The sequence below is a fragment of the Ambystoma mexicanum genome, chromosome 2q (assembly GCF_040938575.1).
Source record: "Ambystoma mexicanum isolate Mex_15411 chromosome 2q, UKY_AmexF1_1, whole genome shotgun sequence".
NCBI lineage: Eukaryota > Metazoa > Chordata > Amphibia > Caudata > Ambystomatidae > Ambystoma > Ambystoma mexicanum.
Window position 1 is genome coordinate 239914687 of NC_090924.1, and position 13606 is coordinate 239928292.

At 50.1% G+C, this 13606-nt stretch overlaps 2 protein-coding genes across 4 annotated transcripts in view; one reads left to right on the top strand and one right to left on the bottom strand.

The window, feature by feature from the left end:
- TSR3 (TSR3 ribosome maturation factor) overlaps positions 1-12349 on the bottom strand; it is a 212074-nt gene extending 199725 nt beyond the window's left edge. For 2 of the 3 annotated variants that reach the window (XM_069647203.1, XM_069647201.1), the window contains exon 1: positions 12220-12349. The gene's annotated coding sequence lies outside the window, so the exon portion shown is untranslated. Of the gene's footprint in view, positions 1-12164 lie in introns of all 3 variants that reach the window. The other variant, XM_069647202.1, reaches the window with a different exon arrangement.
- A 675-nt stretch (positions 12350-13024) lies between these two features.
- The window catches only part of GNPTG (N-acetylglucosamine-1-phosphate transferase subunit gamma), a 243797-nt gene continuing 243215 nt past the window's right edge, over positions 13025-13606 (top strand). Inside the window, exon 1 of the mRNA XM_069647204.1 lies at positions 13025-13256. Coding sequence (XP_069503305.1) covers positions 13193-13256 — 64 coding nt within the window. The 5' untranslated portion in view covers positions 13025-13192. The remainder of the gene's footprint in view (positions 13257-13606) is intronic.

Here is a 13606-nt window from a genome sequence, read left to right on the forward strand (position 1 = left end):
GAACTAGGACAACGAAGTGTTCCCAGCAAAGAGCGTCTGAAGGCAGGTGAGATGCTGAAGCAGGAGTGAGTACTAGAAGGCAGCGCAGAGCGCGGCACAACAGCGGAAGCAGAAACAAACAGGTAAGCGGAATAAACGGGAGGGGGAAACCGCGAACAGCGGTAACGGAAAGAAACGGGCAGACGAACAGGGAAGGAAGGCAAGGGAAACACAGAGAAACAACTGGAGGCAGAGCACAAGCGAAGTGAACTCACATAGGCAGCAAGAAAGTTGCAACGCACAGGTGTTCTCCATTCTCAGGTACTTGTAGGTAGTACAACAGAAAGACTAGACCGCACCTTGCAGTGACTCGGAGTCTAGTCCTTCTTCCATATGGCCCATCTGCTCCATACTTTCCAAGGGCGATATATGACAGCGATCAGCAGGATGTCTCGACGCCGTGTAGATTCTGCGACATCAGGAGTCAGGGTCGAGGGTGTCCCAAATGCAGCGAACACACACAGGTTTGTTACCACAGCAGGGCAACTCGGCAACTGCTTGTATTCCGGTCCCAAAGCACACGTCTCACTTCAGACCTGGGAATGCCAAGTGTGCGAATCGTGTGAGAGTGCCGAGGACACGGGATTAGCAGTAAACCAGACGGCGGTGACAGAGCAAGGTTCCTGTGTAGGCTGGTCAGTCCACTGGATGGCCCAGGGATGCTTCCGAAGGCTTACGTACAGGATTTGGTGAAGATGCCGAGAATAGTTGTTCCCACTATTCTAAAAGGGTCGAGGCGCCAGTACAGGCCTTCTCGTTCGATCAGAGGCACAGGGGTCTCACAGGACGACAGCAGTGCAGGGTGCCAAACCTTCAGCGGGTCACCAGCGATTCCTTGACTCAGCTTCTTAGTTGCAGGATACTTGGCTCCTTATCCTTTGTTCGTGAGAACTCAGGAGATCGACATGGTAGTGGTGTTTCCAGCCTCCTCTTATCCAGAGTTCCCTTCGCGCCAAAACGGAGAGGACCCAATGGGAGATCTGCTCACAAAACACTCACACCATACGTGGACCTATCACGGACCACGGTGGTCCCAGGCATTCAGGATACTCCAGACTCTCTGGCACCCAGGATGTGTATTGGGAACAGACATCCCAGCCCACATCCTGGAGGCGCACACACAAGGCATGCAGAAGCCCGCGAAAGCATTGTGTTTCGCGGGAAAGTGCATGACCAAATAAGGACTGCCCCGGGTCGGCTTGACCTGGGGGAAGGTGAAGGGGCAAGACGGTCAGCAGACAGGACAAAGAACCTGGTGGCATGGCCATTTTGGAGGCCAGGCCACCCATTTGGGCCGAACGCGGGAAGCGCGGTTAACATGGCAAAAAGGGGTTCAAAACACAAAGAAACGATAGCTGCCACCAGTTACGTCCGTGACACACTTGCACATTCCATGATAAGTCCAACGAGAGTTTCTAGGGCCGTTGGAATGACTAGAGACCTAAGAGCGCGGTAATCTAAGTTACGGTGCACTCTTGTTTCATGTTGCTCAAAAGCTGCAACATGAGGAAAGGACTAAGGGAAACAAAGTCTCCCGGTACTGACTGTCTTAAGGGCATGTCAGTTTTCACGTAAGAATGGAGCGGAAGCCCAGAGGAGTGCGGCGGAAGGCTGCGCTTCTCTGGCAAAGTCCAGATCAGGGTGTAAAACAACAGCAAAAAGTTTGGGGGTTGCCACATGGAAGGAAAATTACCTACAATTATGAAATCTTTCCTAACAGCGTGGCCAGGAGAGCCAGCGATGTGGCTGCTCCTCTGATGGCCTCCGTTCGGGACCCGCAGCATCCAGCTATAAATCACTCTTCCGTGGTCGGACAGAAGTGATCGTCGGATCGCAGGCAACGCGAATGGCTGGGGCACCTGCTGCAGTTTAGAGGGGCTTCATCCCTCCCCCCAAATAGCCCTGGAATGATCGGAACTTGCCTGCGCCTTCTGGCTCAGAGTAGCGCTCCCAAAATGGCAGGCGGAAAAAGCTGATCCCGCTGGACGGAGAGGGACGTGAAGGGAGTCCCTGCCCGAAAGGCACAAAGACAGACACATAGCCCGGAATGAGCCTGCAGTGCCGGCGGTGTTGTGGGGGTGAGCCTCGTGCTTCTTGAGGCGGGGAGAAGGTGAACGGCGGGACGGGGCGGCAGGAGGCCCCTCCCTCTCTCTGATCCGGTGTGAGGGCCGCTGCTCCACCCTGAGGAGCCGTAATTACACCACTACAAAGCGACGATAGTGAGGGGGGAGAGCCCGCCGATTGGGAGAAACGGACCCGCTGGGGGGGGCGGCGATCTCTGCTCCTGGTTCTCGGATCCAGCTGGCACCCCGGGGCTGGTCCTGGCTCGGAGCTCCGGAAGCCTGCTGCGGAGCCTCCTGTGACCGGCTGCGACCCGGTTCCCCCAGCTCTCCTCCAGCTGCGGCCTGGAGGCCCCGACGAAAAGAAGGTGAGAGCTCTGCAGCGGGATCTGCGCCCAGACCTCAGGACCCCCTAGTCAGCGTGTGCCCGGAGCCTGCACCCCACGGGGCACGCTGGGACGGAGAGGCGGTGGGTGAGAGCCCTGCAGCGGGACCCGCGCCCAAACCCCGGATATAGGGGCAACACCGAGGGAGAGCTCCGAAGGTGGCCTGGGCGGTGGGAAGAGAGTCTAACCCACAGTCGCCCGCTGATCGGTGGATCCTTCAAGTGGCAGACCCGGCCTGGAGCGTCGGGCGGCACGGTCACCACGTCAGCGTGGAGCTCATTGAGCCCTTCTGACCAGAGTACCTCCTGGTGCGCCCCGGCCCACATCCCCTGAACTACGGACAAACTAAGACTTACCATCAGTGGCAGTATCTTCGGAGCCTTCCTCGAGGGCCCTCCCCAAAAGCCTCTAGCTGGCCTCCACCACCCAGCCAGCGCTTCGCCGGAGTGCCTGCACCGGCGACTCGACGGCTCCAGCACGACCCCGGCCCGCTAATCGGATCTCCTCACGCTGCTCCTGGTCAGTTGACCCTTTAGGTGGCTGAAGCTACCAGGAGCGTCAACGTAGGAGCCAGCAAGCAAATTACCAACAAAATTCAGACGCTACAAACAACGCTCTCAGAGCAGCGCTCAGCATTCCCAGGAGAGAACAAATTTCCAACATCAGGAATTCCCATAACTGGCTCAACACCTCAGACAAAATCCTGCTTAAAGTAGCATCGCTAACTCACAAATGCCTGAACAACGCTGCCCCACGCTACCTGGTAGACAGAATATGCAAATACACCCACAACAGACCCACCAGAACCTCCAACGCAAACCTGCTCATAGTTCCCAGGTTCAAACGCACCAAAATTGGTGGCAACAGCTTCCAGGTGAAAGCACCCCAACACTGGAACGCCCTACCACCATCCCTCAAGACACCCCAAACCTATAGACACTTTAGACGCAACTATATCCAGTGGATAAAGAACAAGGATTACTAATACTTCTAACCTCTAACACCACACTGCCGCAATCCTGTAATGTATGTTTATTTGTAAATTTGTAAAATATCTGTATTGTATTATAGCCTTCTTGTAAAACTGTACACTTTGTCCTTCATTGTCACACTGTAATACTGTAATGTATAAGCAACCTGTAACCAAGCTTTGAATAACCATGCTGCTTATGCGCCCTCATACCCTCGGGTCTGGTGCGCAATACAAATGAATAAACTAAACTGAACTAAACTAATGGCACGGTCACCTTTGGCGCTGAGCACATTAGGCCCTCCAACCCGACTGCCTCCTGGGGCTCCCCGGCCCACATCCCCTAGACCATGGACAATTCAAGGCCCACCATCAGCGACAGAACCTTAAGTGCCTTCCTCCGAAGCCCTCCCAAAAGGCTCTAGCTGGCCTGCACTACCCAACCAGCGCTTCACCGGAGTGTCAGCACCGGCGACACAACAGCTCCAGCGTGACCCCAGCCTGGCTGAGGCCCGGGGGGTGAGCTCCCACTAAGCCTTACAACCCGGCTGCTTCCTGGGGCGCCCCGGCCCACTCTTCTCCCCTCCTCAGCTCATATAAAGGGGTCCTCAGAGACCTGCTGGCCTCCCCATCAGAATCAAAACAGACGCAAGAATCCCAGAGTCATACGTTAAGCACGAAGTCGAAGCTCGTTAAAGCAACCAAGAGCTCGGACTTTTCCACCATGCTGCAGGCGGCGGACAAGACAAAAAAAACGGACCCCCCCCCTAAACTCACCCCACAAAAGACTCCCGAGGAGCAGGGAAAGCTGGCTACCAAGGAAGACATCCAGGCGTTCATGCGAGACATTAAAGCTGAGTTTAGATCCTGCATGGCAGAGCTCTCTACGAAGATGGAACAAACGGATCAAAGGCTCACAGAGACGGAACAGAGACTGGGAGAGGTCGAGGACCTGACCCAGAGACATGACTCAACACTAATAGAAATGAGGCGCGAAATCCAGGCGCTGCAAAACAGGAAAGAAGTGTTGGAGTTCAAGCATGAGGACCTGGAAAACAGGGCACGACGAAATAACCTGCGCATCCGAGTAGTCCCATCATCCATTCAAGACAAAGAGCTGCCAGAATATATAGGCAACTTCTTCCAGGCGCTGCTCCCGCTCACGGACAAGGCCCAACTTATCCTAGATCGCAACCACAGGCTGCGCCCGAGGCGAGGGGTAGATTCGGATGCTCCGCCGGACGTGATCACTAGGGTCCATTTCTACGCCACTAAGGAGGCCATCTCGGCAACAAGCCGCTCCAGGGAGGAGCTTTCGTTCATGGGTACCCCGCTCCAGATATTCCAGGACCTCTCCCTGATAACCTTGCAAAAAAGAAAAGCCCTCAAACCCTTAACCCTATTCCTGCAGAACCAGCAGATCCGCTACCGGTGGCTGTTCCCCACTACTCTCCAATTCACCTACCAGGGAACCCAGCGCAGAATAAGCCATTTGGAAGACGCAGAGTCCATTTTGCACCCGGTCTTTCCGGGGAGTTCGCCCACTCCCAGTTCTCACCGCCCGCCGGAGGAACCAGACCAGCCCCCCCCAGAAACGGCAACAACGGTCCTGGTCCAAGGCGCAGAGACGCCGAAAGATGAGATAGTCCTACCACGACCAACGGTCGCGAAACGACCGACACCGGAGTCAAATATGAAAACAACGATGCTGCGGGCCCCGAGCGGCCCATAACCCACTCCAAGGAGTATGTCATCAATCCACCCTTGGAGGCAAACCCAGTTAGGTTGTTTGGTCCTAGCCCCGTTGGCTGGGAAAACAGATATGGTCCTGTTGGCCATGGGAGAGGCTGAGCTGGAAAAACCGGCCCCCACATTCTCACAAGTTTACCCTCCCGTTGGAGAGGATACAAAATGCAGCCACAGGGAAACGGCGCCGACGCTAAGCCTTTAGATGATGACAGAACCAACACCCTTCCCCTCAAGAGAGGCTCTGCATGCCGGAGGATGCCCGGGAGACCCCCCCTCCTCACCAAAAACTGAATTTCCTGACGGTAAACGTCAGAGGCCTGAACTCCCCGCAGAAGAGGAAATCCTCGCTGCAGCACTTACAGAACGAGGAGGCCTCCGTAGTCTTCCTCCAAGAGACTCATTTGATCCCGGCGGACTTTACTCGGCTCCGCGATAGACAGTTTCCGCTACAATTTTTGGCATCAAAAACGGCACAAAGAAGGGTGGGGTAGCGATTCTATTTGCCAAGGACCTCAGACCTCAAATCCTAGACTCCTTGCTTTGTTCGGAGGGCCGCTTTGTAGCAATAAAATGCCGGATCTATGGCCAACTCTACACTCTTATCTCGCTTTATGCTCTGAATGACAAGCAAGAGGAGTTCTATTTAGCCCTAGAAGGGGTCCTCCCACAATTTGCTGAGGGCCAGACTATTATCGGGGGAGATTTCAACGGAGTCCCTGATCCACTGAAAGACAAATCACACCCTCCGGCTCGTAGAGATTTCAGCTTGGCAACAGCGTTACTTAAATTATTCAGAACCCTAGATGTGGTGGACACTTGGAGAGACCTGCATCCTGAAGTCCGAGACTATTCGTTCTAATCATATGTGCAGCATAGAACGTATTCACGCATTGACCTCCTTCTGGCCTCTCCGCAAGTCTTAGCATTCACAGACGAAGTAGTCATTGGCCCCAGGATCCTCTCAGATCATGCCACAATAACGCTAACGCTCAGAGCCCACGACCCTGACCCCGCCCTGAGACGCAGGTGGTCCCTCTATGATCCGATCTTGGGAGATATGTCACAGAGATGCGGTAGCGAAATTGATAAGAGTTTTTTAAGGAAAACAAAAATGAATATACCTCCCCAGCCAACACTTGGGACGTGATGAAGGCGGTGGTGAGAGGGGTGTTAATCTCCCAAGGAGCAGCCTACCATAAACAAAAGCGACAAGTCCGCCAGGGCCTGCAAGACAAGGTACAGGAGGCGGAAGCAGTGTGTAAAGCCAGAAACTCGACCCCGAGAGCCCATCGAGCCCTGCAGGCAGCGCGAAAGAAATTGGAGGCCCACTATGCGGAGGACACAGCTCAGCTCCTAGCCAAAACAAAACAAAGCTATTACGCCAAAGGTAATAAGGCAAACAAATTCCTGGTGGAGAAATTAGCGAAGGTCAAGAAGCGGAATACCATCCTAGGCCTACGTGATCCTTTAGGTAGAGTTCAGTTTGCGGATCGTGATAAACTACAAATTGCAGTGGCCCACCTCACAGACACTATGTCGGCGGCTCCAAGATCCAGCGAAGAGCAGCAAGCCTAATTGCAAGGCGCAGCCCTACCGCATATCACAACCGTGATGAGAGAAGAACTAGAAGCCCCAATCACATGCGAGGAGGTCGACGCGGCCATCAAGAGTCTGAAACCAAGAGCCCCCGGACCAAACGGGTTTTTGACACGATTTTATAAAATCTTCCGGCCCCAGCTGCTGACCCCCATGGCGACGCTCTTCAATTCCTTCGTCATCTCTGGGTATATCACCCCGTCAATGCAAGAATCGATCACAGTCCTTGCCCTCAAGCCGGGGAAAGACCCCAGAGACAGCGCGGAATATAGACCCATCTCCCTGCTAAACCTGGACGCTAACATCTACTCGAAGGTCCTGGCAAACCGGCTGGCGAGAATACTGCCGGACAGCGTAGATCCAGACCAGACGGGATTCATATTGAATAGAGCAACCGCAGACAACACACACATGGTCCTCAATTTGATTGAGATTGCTAAACCGGACTCATGAAAATTAGCCTTGCTAGCCCTGGATGCGACCAAGCCCTTCGATAAAGTGGAATGGTCGAACCTTAGAATCCTTCCATTTTGGGCCTTCCTTTCTAAAACTCGTCTTACTGAACTACCAAGCCCTAAAAACTCTCCTCCGGGTTAATGGCCTGCTATCCAGCCCAATCCCTCTAACATGTGGCACCAGACAGGGATGTCCCCTCTCTTTGCCCTAATTATGGAACCCTTGGCCCAACGAATCCGCTTTAACCCCAGAATTAAAGGCCTCCAAGTAGGCCCCTCCCAACACAAGATCGGGTTGTACGCAGACGACATGATGCTGACCATAACGGACACTTCCCAGTCACTGAGAGCTGCTCTCGCAGAAATTCATAGATTCAGAAGGGTTTCGGGATTTTCCATTATCTTTGTGAAATCAACAGCCTTGGGGGTAGGATTGGAACTAGAAGACAAAGAGTCCTTCAGATCCTATTGCTTGATCCAATCAAGCGAGCAATCAGTCCCTTACCTCGGGTTCCAGATCCCCGCCCGCCCGGAAGCTACCTACCAGATAAACTTCCCGCTGCTATTCAAGTGCTGGGATAGAGACCTCGACCGCTTGCTGGCACAGGAGATTTCACTACTGGGTCGCATCGCGGCTTGCAAGATGACCCTCCTTCCTTGATTCCTGTACGCTTGCTCAGCCCTCCCCATCATATGATATGATATGATAGGTTATTTCTAACGCGCTTAATGCACAGAGGTTTCTAAGCGCGGACCCAGGGATCGAACCTGTGCTGCTCCGTGTCATCTTGTTTCCACGTCGAGTACACTGCCGCTGAGCTATCCTCCTGGGCCCCCCACTCCAGCACCTCCAAAAGGAAAGTATTCTGCTTTATCTGGAAAGGCAAAAAGTTGCGGATCCCACAGAGAACTATGCTGCGCGCCCCAAATATGGGAGGTCTAGGGGTCCCGGATCTCCAGAGATACCAGATAGCTCACACCCGAGCTTGGACCATCGCATCGAGGCACCCTAAATGGGCAGAGATTAAACAGTCTCGACTGCCCCTCCCCATCCGCTTTCTATTGCATCTGCCGGCCTCCCTGCGAAGGACATGGCCAGCTACCTCGTTGTCAACTAAACATACAATAAGAGCATCGGATTGGGTGCGTAAACATAGAGGCATCCCGAGAGACTTCAGCCCGTCAGCCCCAGTGTTCCATAACCCGGCCTTCTCACCGGGAGCCTGCCCCTCGAACTTTAAAAATTGGATCGCCGGGGGTCTTAACTCCCTAAGTCAGTTATTCGAAGGGACCCAACCGCTGACCTTTGAACAATGTAAGAGCGCCTTCGGCCTGGCGGAGACCGATAGGTTCTCATATGCTCAAATTCAGCATCACACCCCCAAACCCGCTTAGCGGCCACTCTGGAACTAGATCCACTCGAGCTGACAGCGGCATATCCACCGAGCCGAGGGAGAATCTCGACGCTATATAGACTATTGCAGACAAACCCTCTCGTCGCTAAAGTAACCTATATGTCACAGTGGGAAGCAGACTTAGGACACCCGATACAAGACCAGTCCTCGGCAGACATTTGGTCCCGAACTCACTCGTCCTCCTTCTGCATTACCAATCGGGAATATGCGCATAAACTCCTGTTAAGGTGGTACTATCCCCCGCTCCGGCTACACCATTTCAACCAGGCCCTGGACCCCCTATTTTGGCGCCGCTGCACCCTTCCGGGCTCCTACCTGCATATGTGGTGGACATGCCCGGTGGTGGCGAACTTCTGGTTCCAATGTATAGCCACAATAGCAGACATCACCCAGATAACGCTGCCACTGGAGCTAGAACCTATTCTGCTAGGAGCCCCGATCCCAGGCATATATCAGAGATCTGGTAAGCAGGCGGCCCTCATAACACAGTTGCTCTTGGCCGCTAAGATCACAGTGGCGCGAACCTGGAAATCCCCGGAGGGCCCCCTACTGATCCTGTGGTGGCTAAAACTCTGGGACATCTTCATAGTGGAAAAGATCACAGCGGCAAACAGGGGTCACCTTCACCGCTTCACAAACACTTGGTTGCCTGTGATAGAACTACGACCAGAGCTAACCAGCACTAACATATGAACCACGCTCAGTGGTGAACGCCCCACTGGCAGTGGACAGGGAATCGGTTCTACCATCAGAAGAGCAAGGACTGGAAGGCGGTCAAGGGCTAGAGGGTGGTGGGAAAGCTTAAGGAAATGTGTATACATGGCTTAATATGCAGCCTTTTCTGAAATATCTGTAATGCAATGTTATCCTGTGCGCTGATCAAAAATAAACAAGTAAAAAAAATAAAAATAAATGTTTACTTCTTACGATAATAGTAGCGTCTTCCTGTGGTACTACGTGCACTAATGGTCCAAACATATCCATGAAGCTGTGTGAGTGAGAGTAGGAGCACAAGGTTCTATGTGTCCGTTTCTTATTTGTTTGTTGGGAGTATTTTTACACCCCACTTTTATTTTTTGAGAGTATTTGCCTATTTTTAGGGAGTAAAAGTGGCCAATACACCCCTCATCTGTAGGGCTGTTAGTAGCACTTCAAATGATTCATCACATAACATGCTCTTTTGACATATGTGTATGTTACTCTTGAAAGTACAGTAGGAAGACTCAGAGGAGTTATAGTTTTGGCTCACCACTACATTCAGATACAATGAAAGCGGGCAATAGATTGAATTATGCATTTTAAGTAATTAAAAGTATAAAATAGCCTAAAATAACAAACTGTAGTCTGGTCCACTACAGCATACTAAACAAAAACACCACAATGAAATATATGTATATACACACACTGAAATTGCAGGGGGTAGACTGCCCTGAGCCTTTGTTTAATGTGTAGGGCCACTCTGTCAGGAAATCCTCATGAAACCACTTTTATTCACAGTTTGAATAAGAAATATATAAATACATTAGGTACCATGGAAGGGCACTTGTGCCAGGGTTTACGCCTCTAGCGAGTTAAATGCACGTGTTATAAAATCTATATCATGCCATCTTCAGTTCCGGAAGCACCTCAAAACCTTCCTCTTTGCTTCTGCTTTCTCTCTCCCTCTCCCCTGCTAAATTCTTCATTGAAACTGCACTGAACCTGCACCTGGGCCACTCTCACCGACCTCGGTCCTTGGCCCAGCCACTCTCCACTTGCACTGCCTCCCTGGCAAACCCTGCACTGCGGGACTGTCTCTGCATCCCTACAGCCCCCCCCCCCCTCCCAGCACTTGTCTGCACTTACCTGGCACTTGCCACCAGCTGGCCCTATTTATTTGTTTATTTTTTATTCTACTTAACCTGTTCAGCATTTCCCCCTCTCCCCTTCCCCTTTTTCCCTTCCCCCTACCCCTGCACTTGCGCGATCTGAATGACACCTGGCCTAGTAGGATCGTTGCCTGTCTTTCCCCCCTGTTTCCCCCTCCCTGCCTCATCGCGCCTTGAAACACTTGCGTATAGGCGCGTTACAAATGCCATATCATATCAAACCCAATAAGATAGAAACCTTTCCAAAATGGAGTTGAAAGTTGAAATTCATAAGCAGTGACAAGGAAAAAATCTGAAAGATTCAAATTACCACATGAGTAACTTATATTAACTAAAAAGTATTTATTAACTACAGGTAAGATTCTCCAGTTTATTAATCAAATAACTCACAATGCATACTTTTCAGATTTCTACTCGGATGAAGCACGAAAACAGATTAAACAAACCCTGCATACCTGCTTTACTTATGTAGAAACAAACTCTTTTACAGGGACGCCATCAGGGTCTTTCAACCTTTTCAGTGTTCAACCTATGTTGCCAGTCAGCAGTATTATAACACAACAATAAATTCCTTTCTATAAAACTTTCGTTCTTGGACTTTAAATGTGTGCTTTGCAGCATGCTTACATGCTGCGTTTGGTGGTCAGTCAAAAGGCCGAAACAATAATACCGAACGACAAAAATCTCGAAACAAAAATCTCGAAAAAAAAAATATCGAATAATTTAATTATTTATTTATATGTGTTTTTGGGGGTCAGGTAAGTAAAAAAAAGGGTTAAAATTAAAAAAAAATTAAAAAAGGGGGTTTGGGGGGGAACCCCCCCATTTCGAAAAAAAACGTCATTAAAAAAAATTCGATATTTTTGTTTTCGGCCTTTTTTTTCGATATTTTTGTTTTCGAGATTTTTGCGTTCGGTATTATCACTATAAACCGCTGCGTTTGCTGGGGCTCTCCCGGCTGTCACTTCCCTCTGGGTAAAAAAGCAAAAACAAAGAGGTGATGGCTGGAAGGTTTAGAATGAATCATAACCACTGGCAGATAGTGAGCTAAATAATCTGGGTAAGGCTCTCGTAACCAGGACTAATGTCTGTCAGAGAGACTCCCAGGACCCCCATTGTTAACTTCCCTCTGGGTATACAGAAGTGTTATCAGCTCGTTGCCTTTTAACACTGGTCCCTCCACATCAATCACTTGCTCACAAAGAAGGATTTATAGCTTTTCGGTGGGCGTATAGTGCTGGCTGGCAGTCCCGTGCTAATCAGACCCTTAACCCCTTTATGTATTTCTTCGTCTCCATTATAATGTATACACCCCAGGGACTCCTCAGACTGTTCTAAGCAAGGGAATCTCCCAAAACATCTTGTTGAAATGGACCTGTTCTTTGATCTTTACATTTCAAAAACTAAGAACAAACTATCAGTTCAATGTCACTGAACTCCTGCCTTCAATCATTTGATGTTCATACAAGTTGAACTATATCTTTACAATTCAATAAACAACTAAATCAATGTCAAGTCACGGTGCACAAAGTACATCTAAACAGTCAAACATCTGTGTCTATTTAAGGATAAACCATCTCTAAGAGTAAATGAACACGTTAGATATAGCTAGCTCCAACGTCTTACTATTAAACGCGTGTGACCACCGTGTGGGTAGAATGCATCAGCTAGACCTGCTTACTGATAGTTGGAGAGGGGGTATACGAAGGCTGATTTGATGTGGAAAAGCTAAGATTCCTGGGCCACCAGTGCTCTATCCGACGCCATTCCGAACTCATCTATCAACGAAAATTATACACTGGTTAGCGTGCAGTGCGCTCAACATTTTTTGTAACAAAAAGCGTTTAGCTGAAAAAACTGAAACACTGCACAACTAAACGAGTCACAAGCAATAATGAAGACATAGTTCATTTTGGCTTGCGGTTTCAAAACACGCATTGGCTTCCCCGACGTCAAAGTTGTCCGAATCAATAAACTAAAAGGTCCCCTCCCGCATACATCTTAAACTCTAAAACACCGCTGAACCTCAAAACATTCTTGTTACCTACGTACGATCGGCTGTACGCCTGTCTTTCTGCTAGTGGAAATAGAAAGGAGCTTGAGAATCAGGAGTTTCGTTAGTTCAAGTAAGTAGGTCGGCCATATTGTAATGGGAGATGGTTCATTTAATTACAGGATACGTGGGGAGATGGTTCATTTAATTACAGGATACGTGTGGAGTATCATGGCTAGTACAAAACACGTTTTAACAACCACACTGTATTCTTTGTGCAGGCTGCAGACGATGTATCATTCAAAGTGTATTATTTATTTCACGCTGATCATTAAAGAAGATGTTTATCCCGTAATATTGACGTAATATTGGTAAGTGAACACAACTGTTAGGAATTAATACAGTGACATGTTAAAATGGAAAATTATATTGGCTTTGACATCCGTGGCTACTGCCTTAAACAGGAAAAGCCCACCATTCTAAGATGGCTACCAAATTTGCATAGGATCAGCTGTTGAACCCATCGTGCAGTTGCAGTTCCTCTTCACTTTCGTAAAGGAATCCTTTTCTGTGCTTCAGAACTTTACAGCATGAAAACAGACCGGCACTTGACAGCTCTCGCCTCCTGTTCTTGACACCCAAGGGACGTGAATGGGACTAAATGATGGGGCCCAGGGGAGCAAGACACTTAAGCACTGGTCTCATGATGCTCTGTGTACTCTATGGTAAGAACAGCACAACAAACCCAGGGAAAAGCTGTTCCACTACCAAGACTCAGAGGCAAGGATACGCCCGTTGTTGCTTAGACTCCTTTACTGAATTGCCAGCAGCAAATAACCATGAAGGAGTTAACATAAGAAAAACCAGCATCAGCAAAGCCTATGGATTTGGCGTTTACTGCTGGTTTCGTTTTGCATTTGTAGGTATTGGGGTGTAAGGAGAAGAGAAGTACGTTTTCAAGGTAGGGTGTGAGAGAAGGGAAGCAGGTGTGCAAGAGAATGCAAAGGGGAAAAGAGAAAGGGAGGAAGCCATTGAGAGAGGGTGCCAGTGAGGTTGAACAAGAGGAAATATGAGT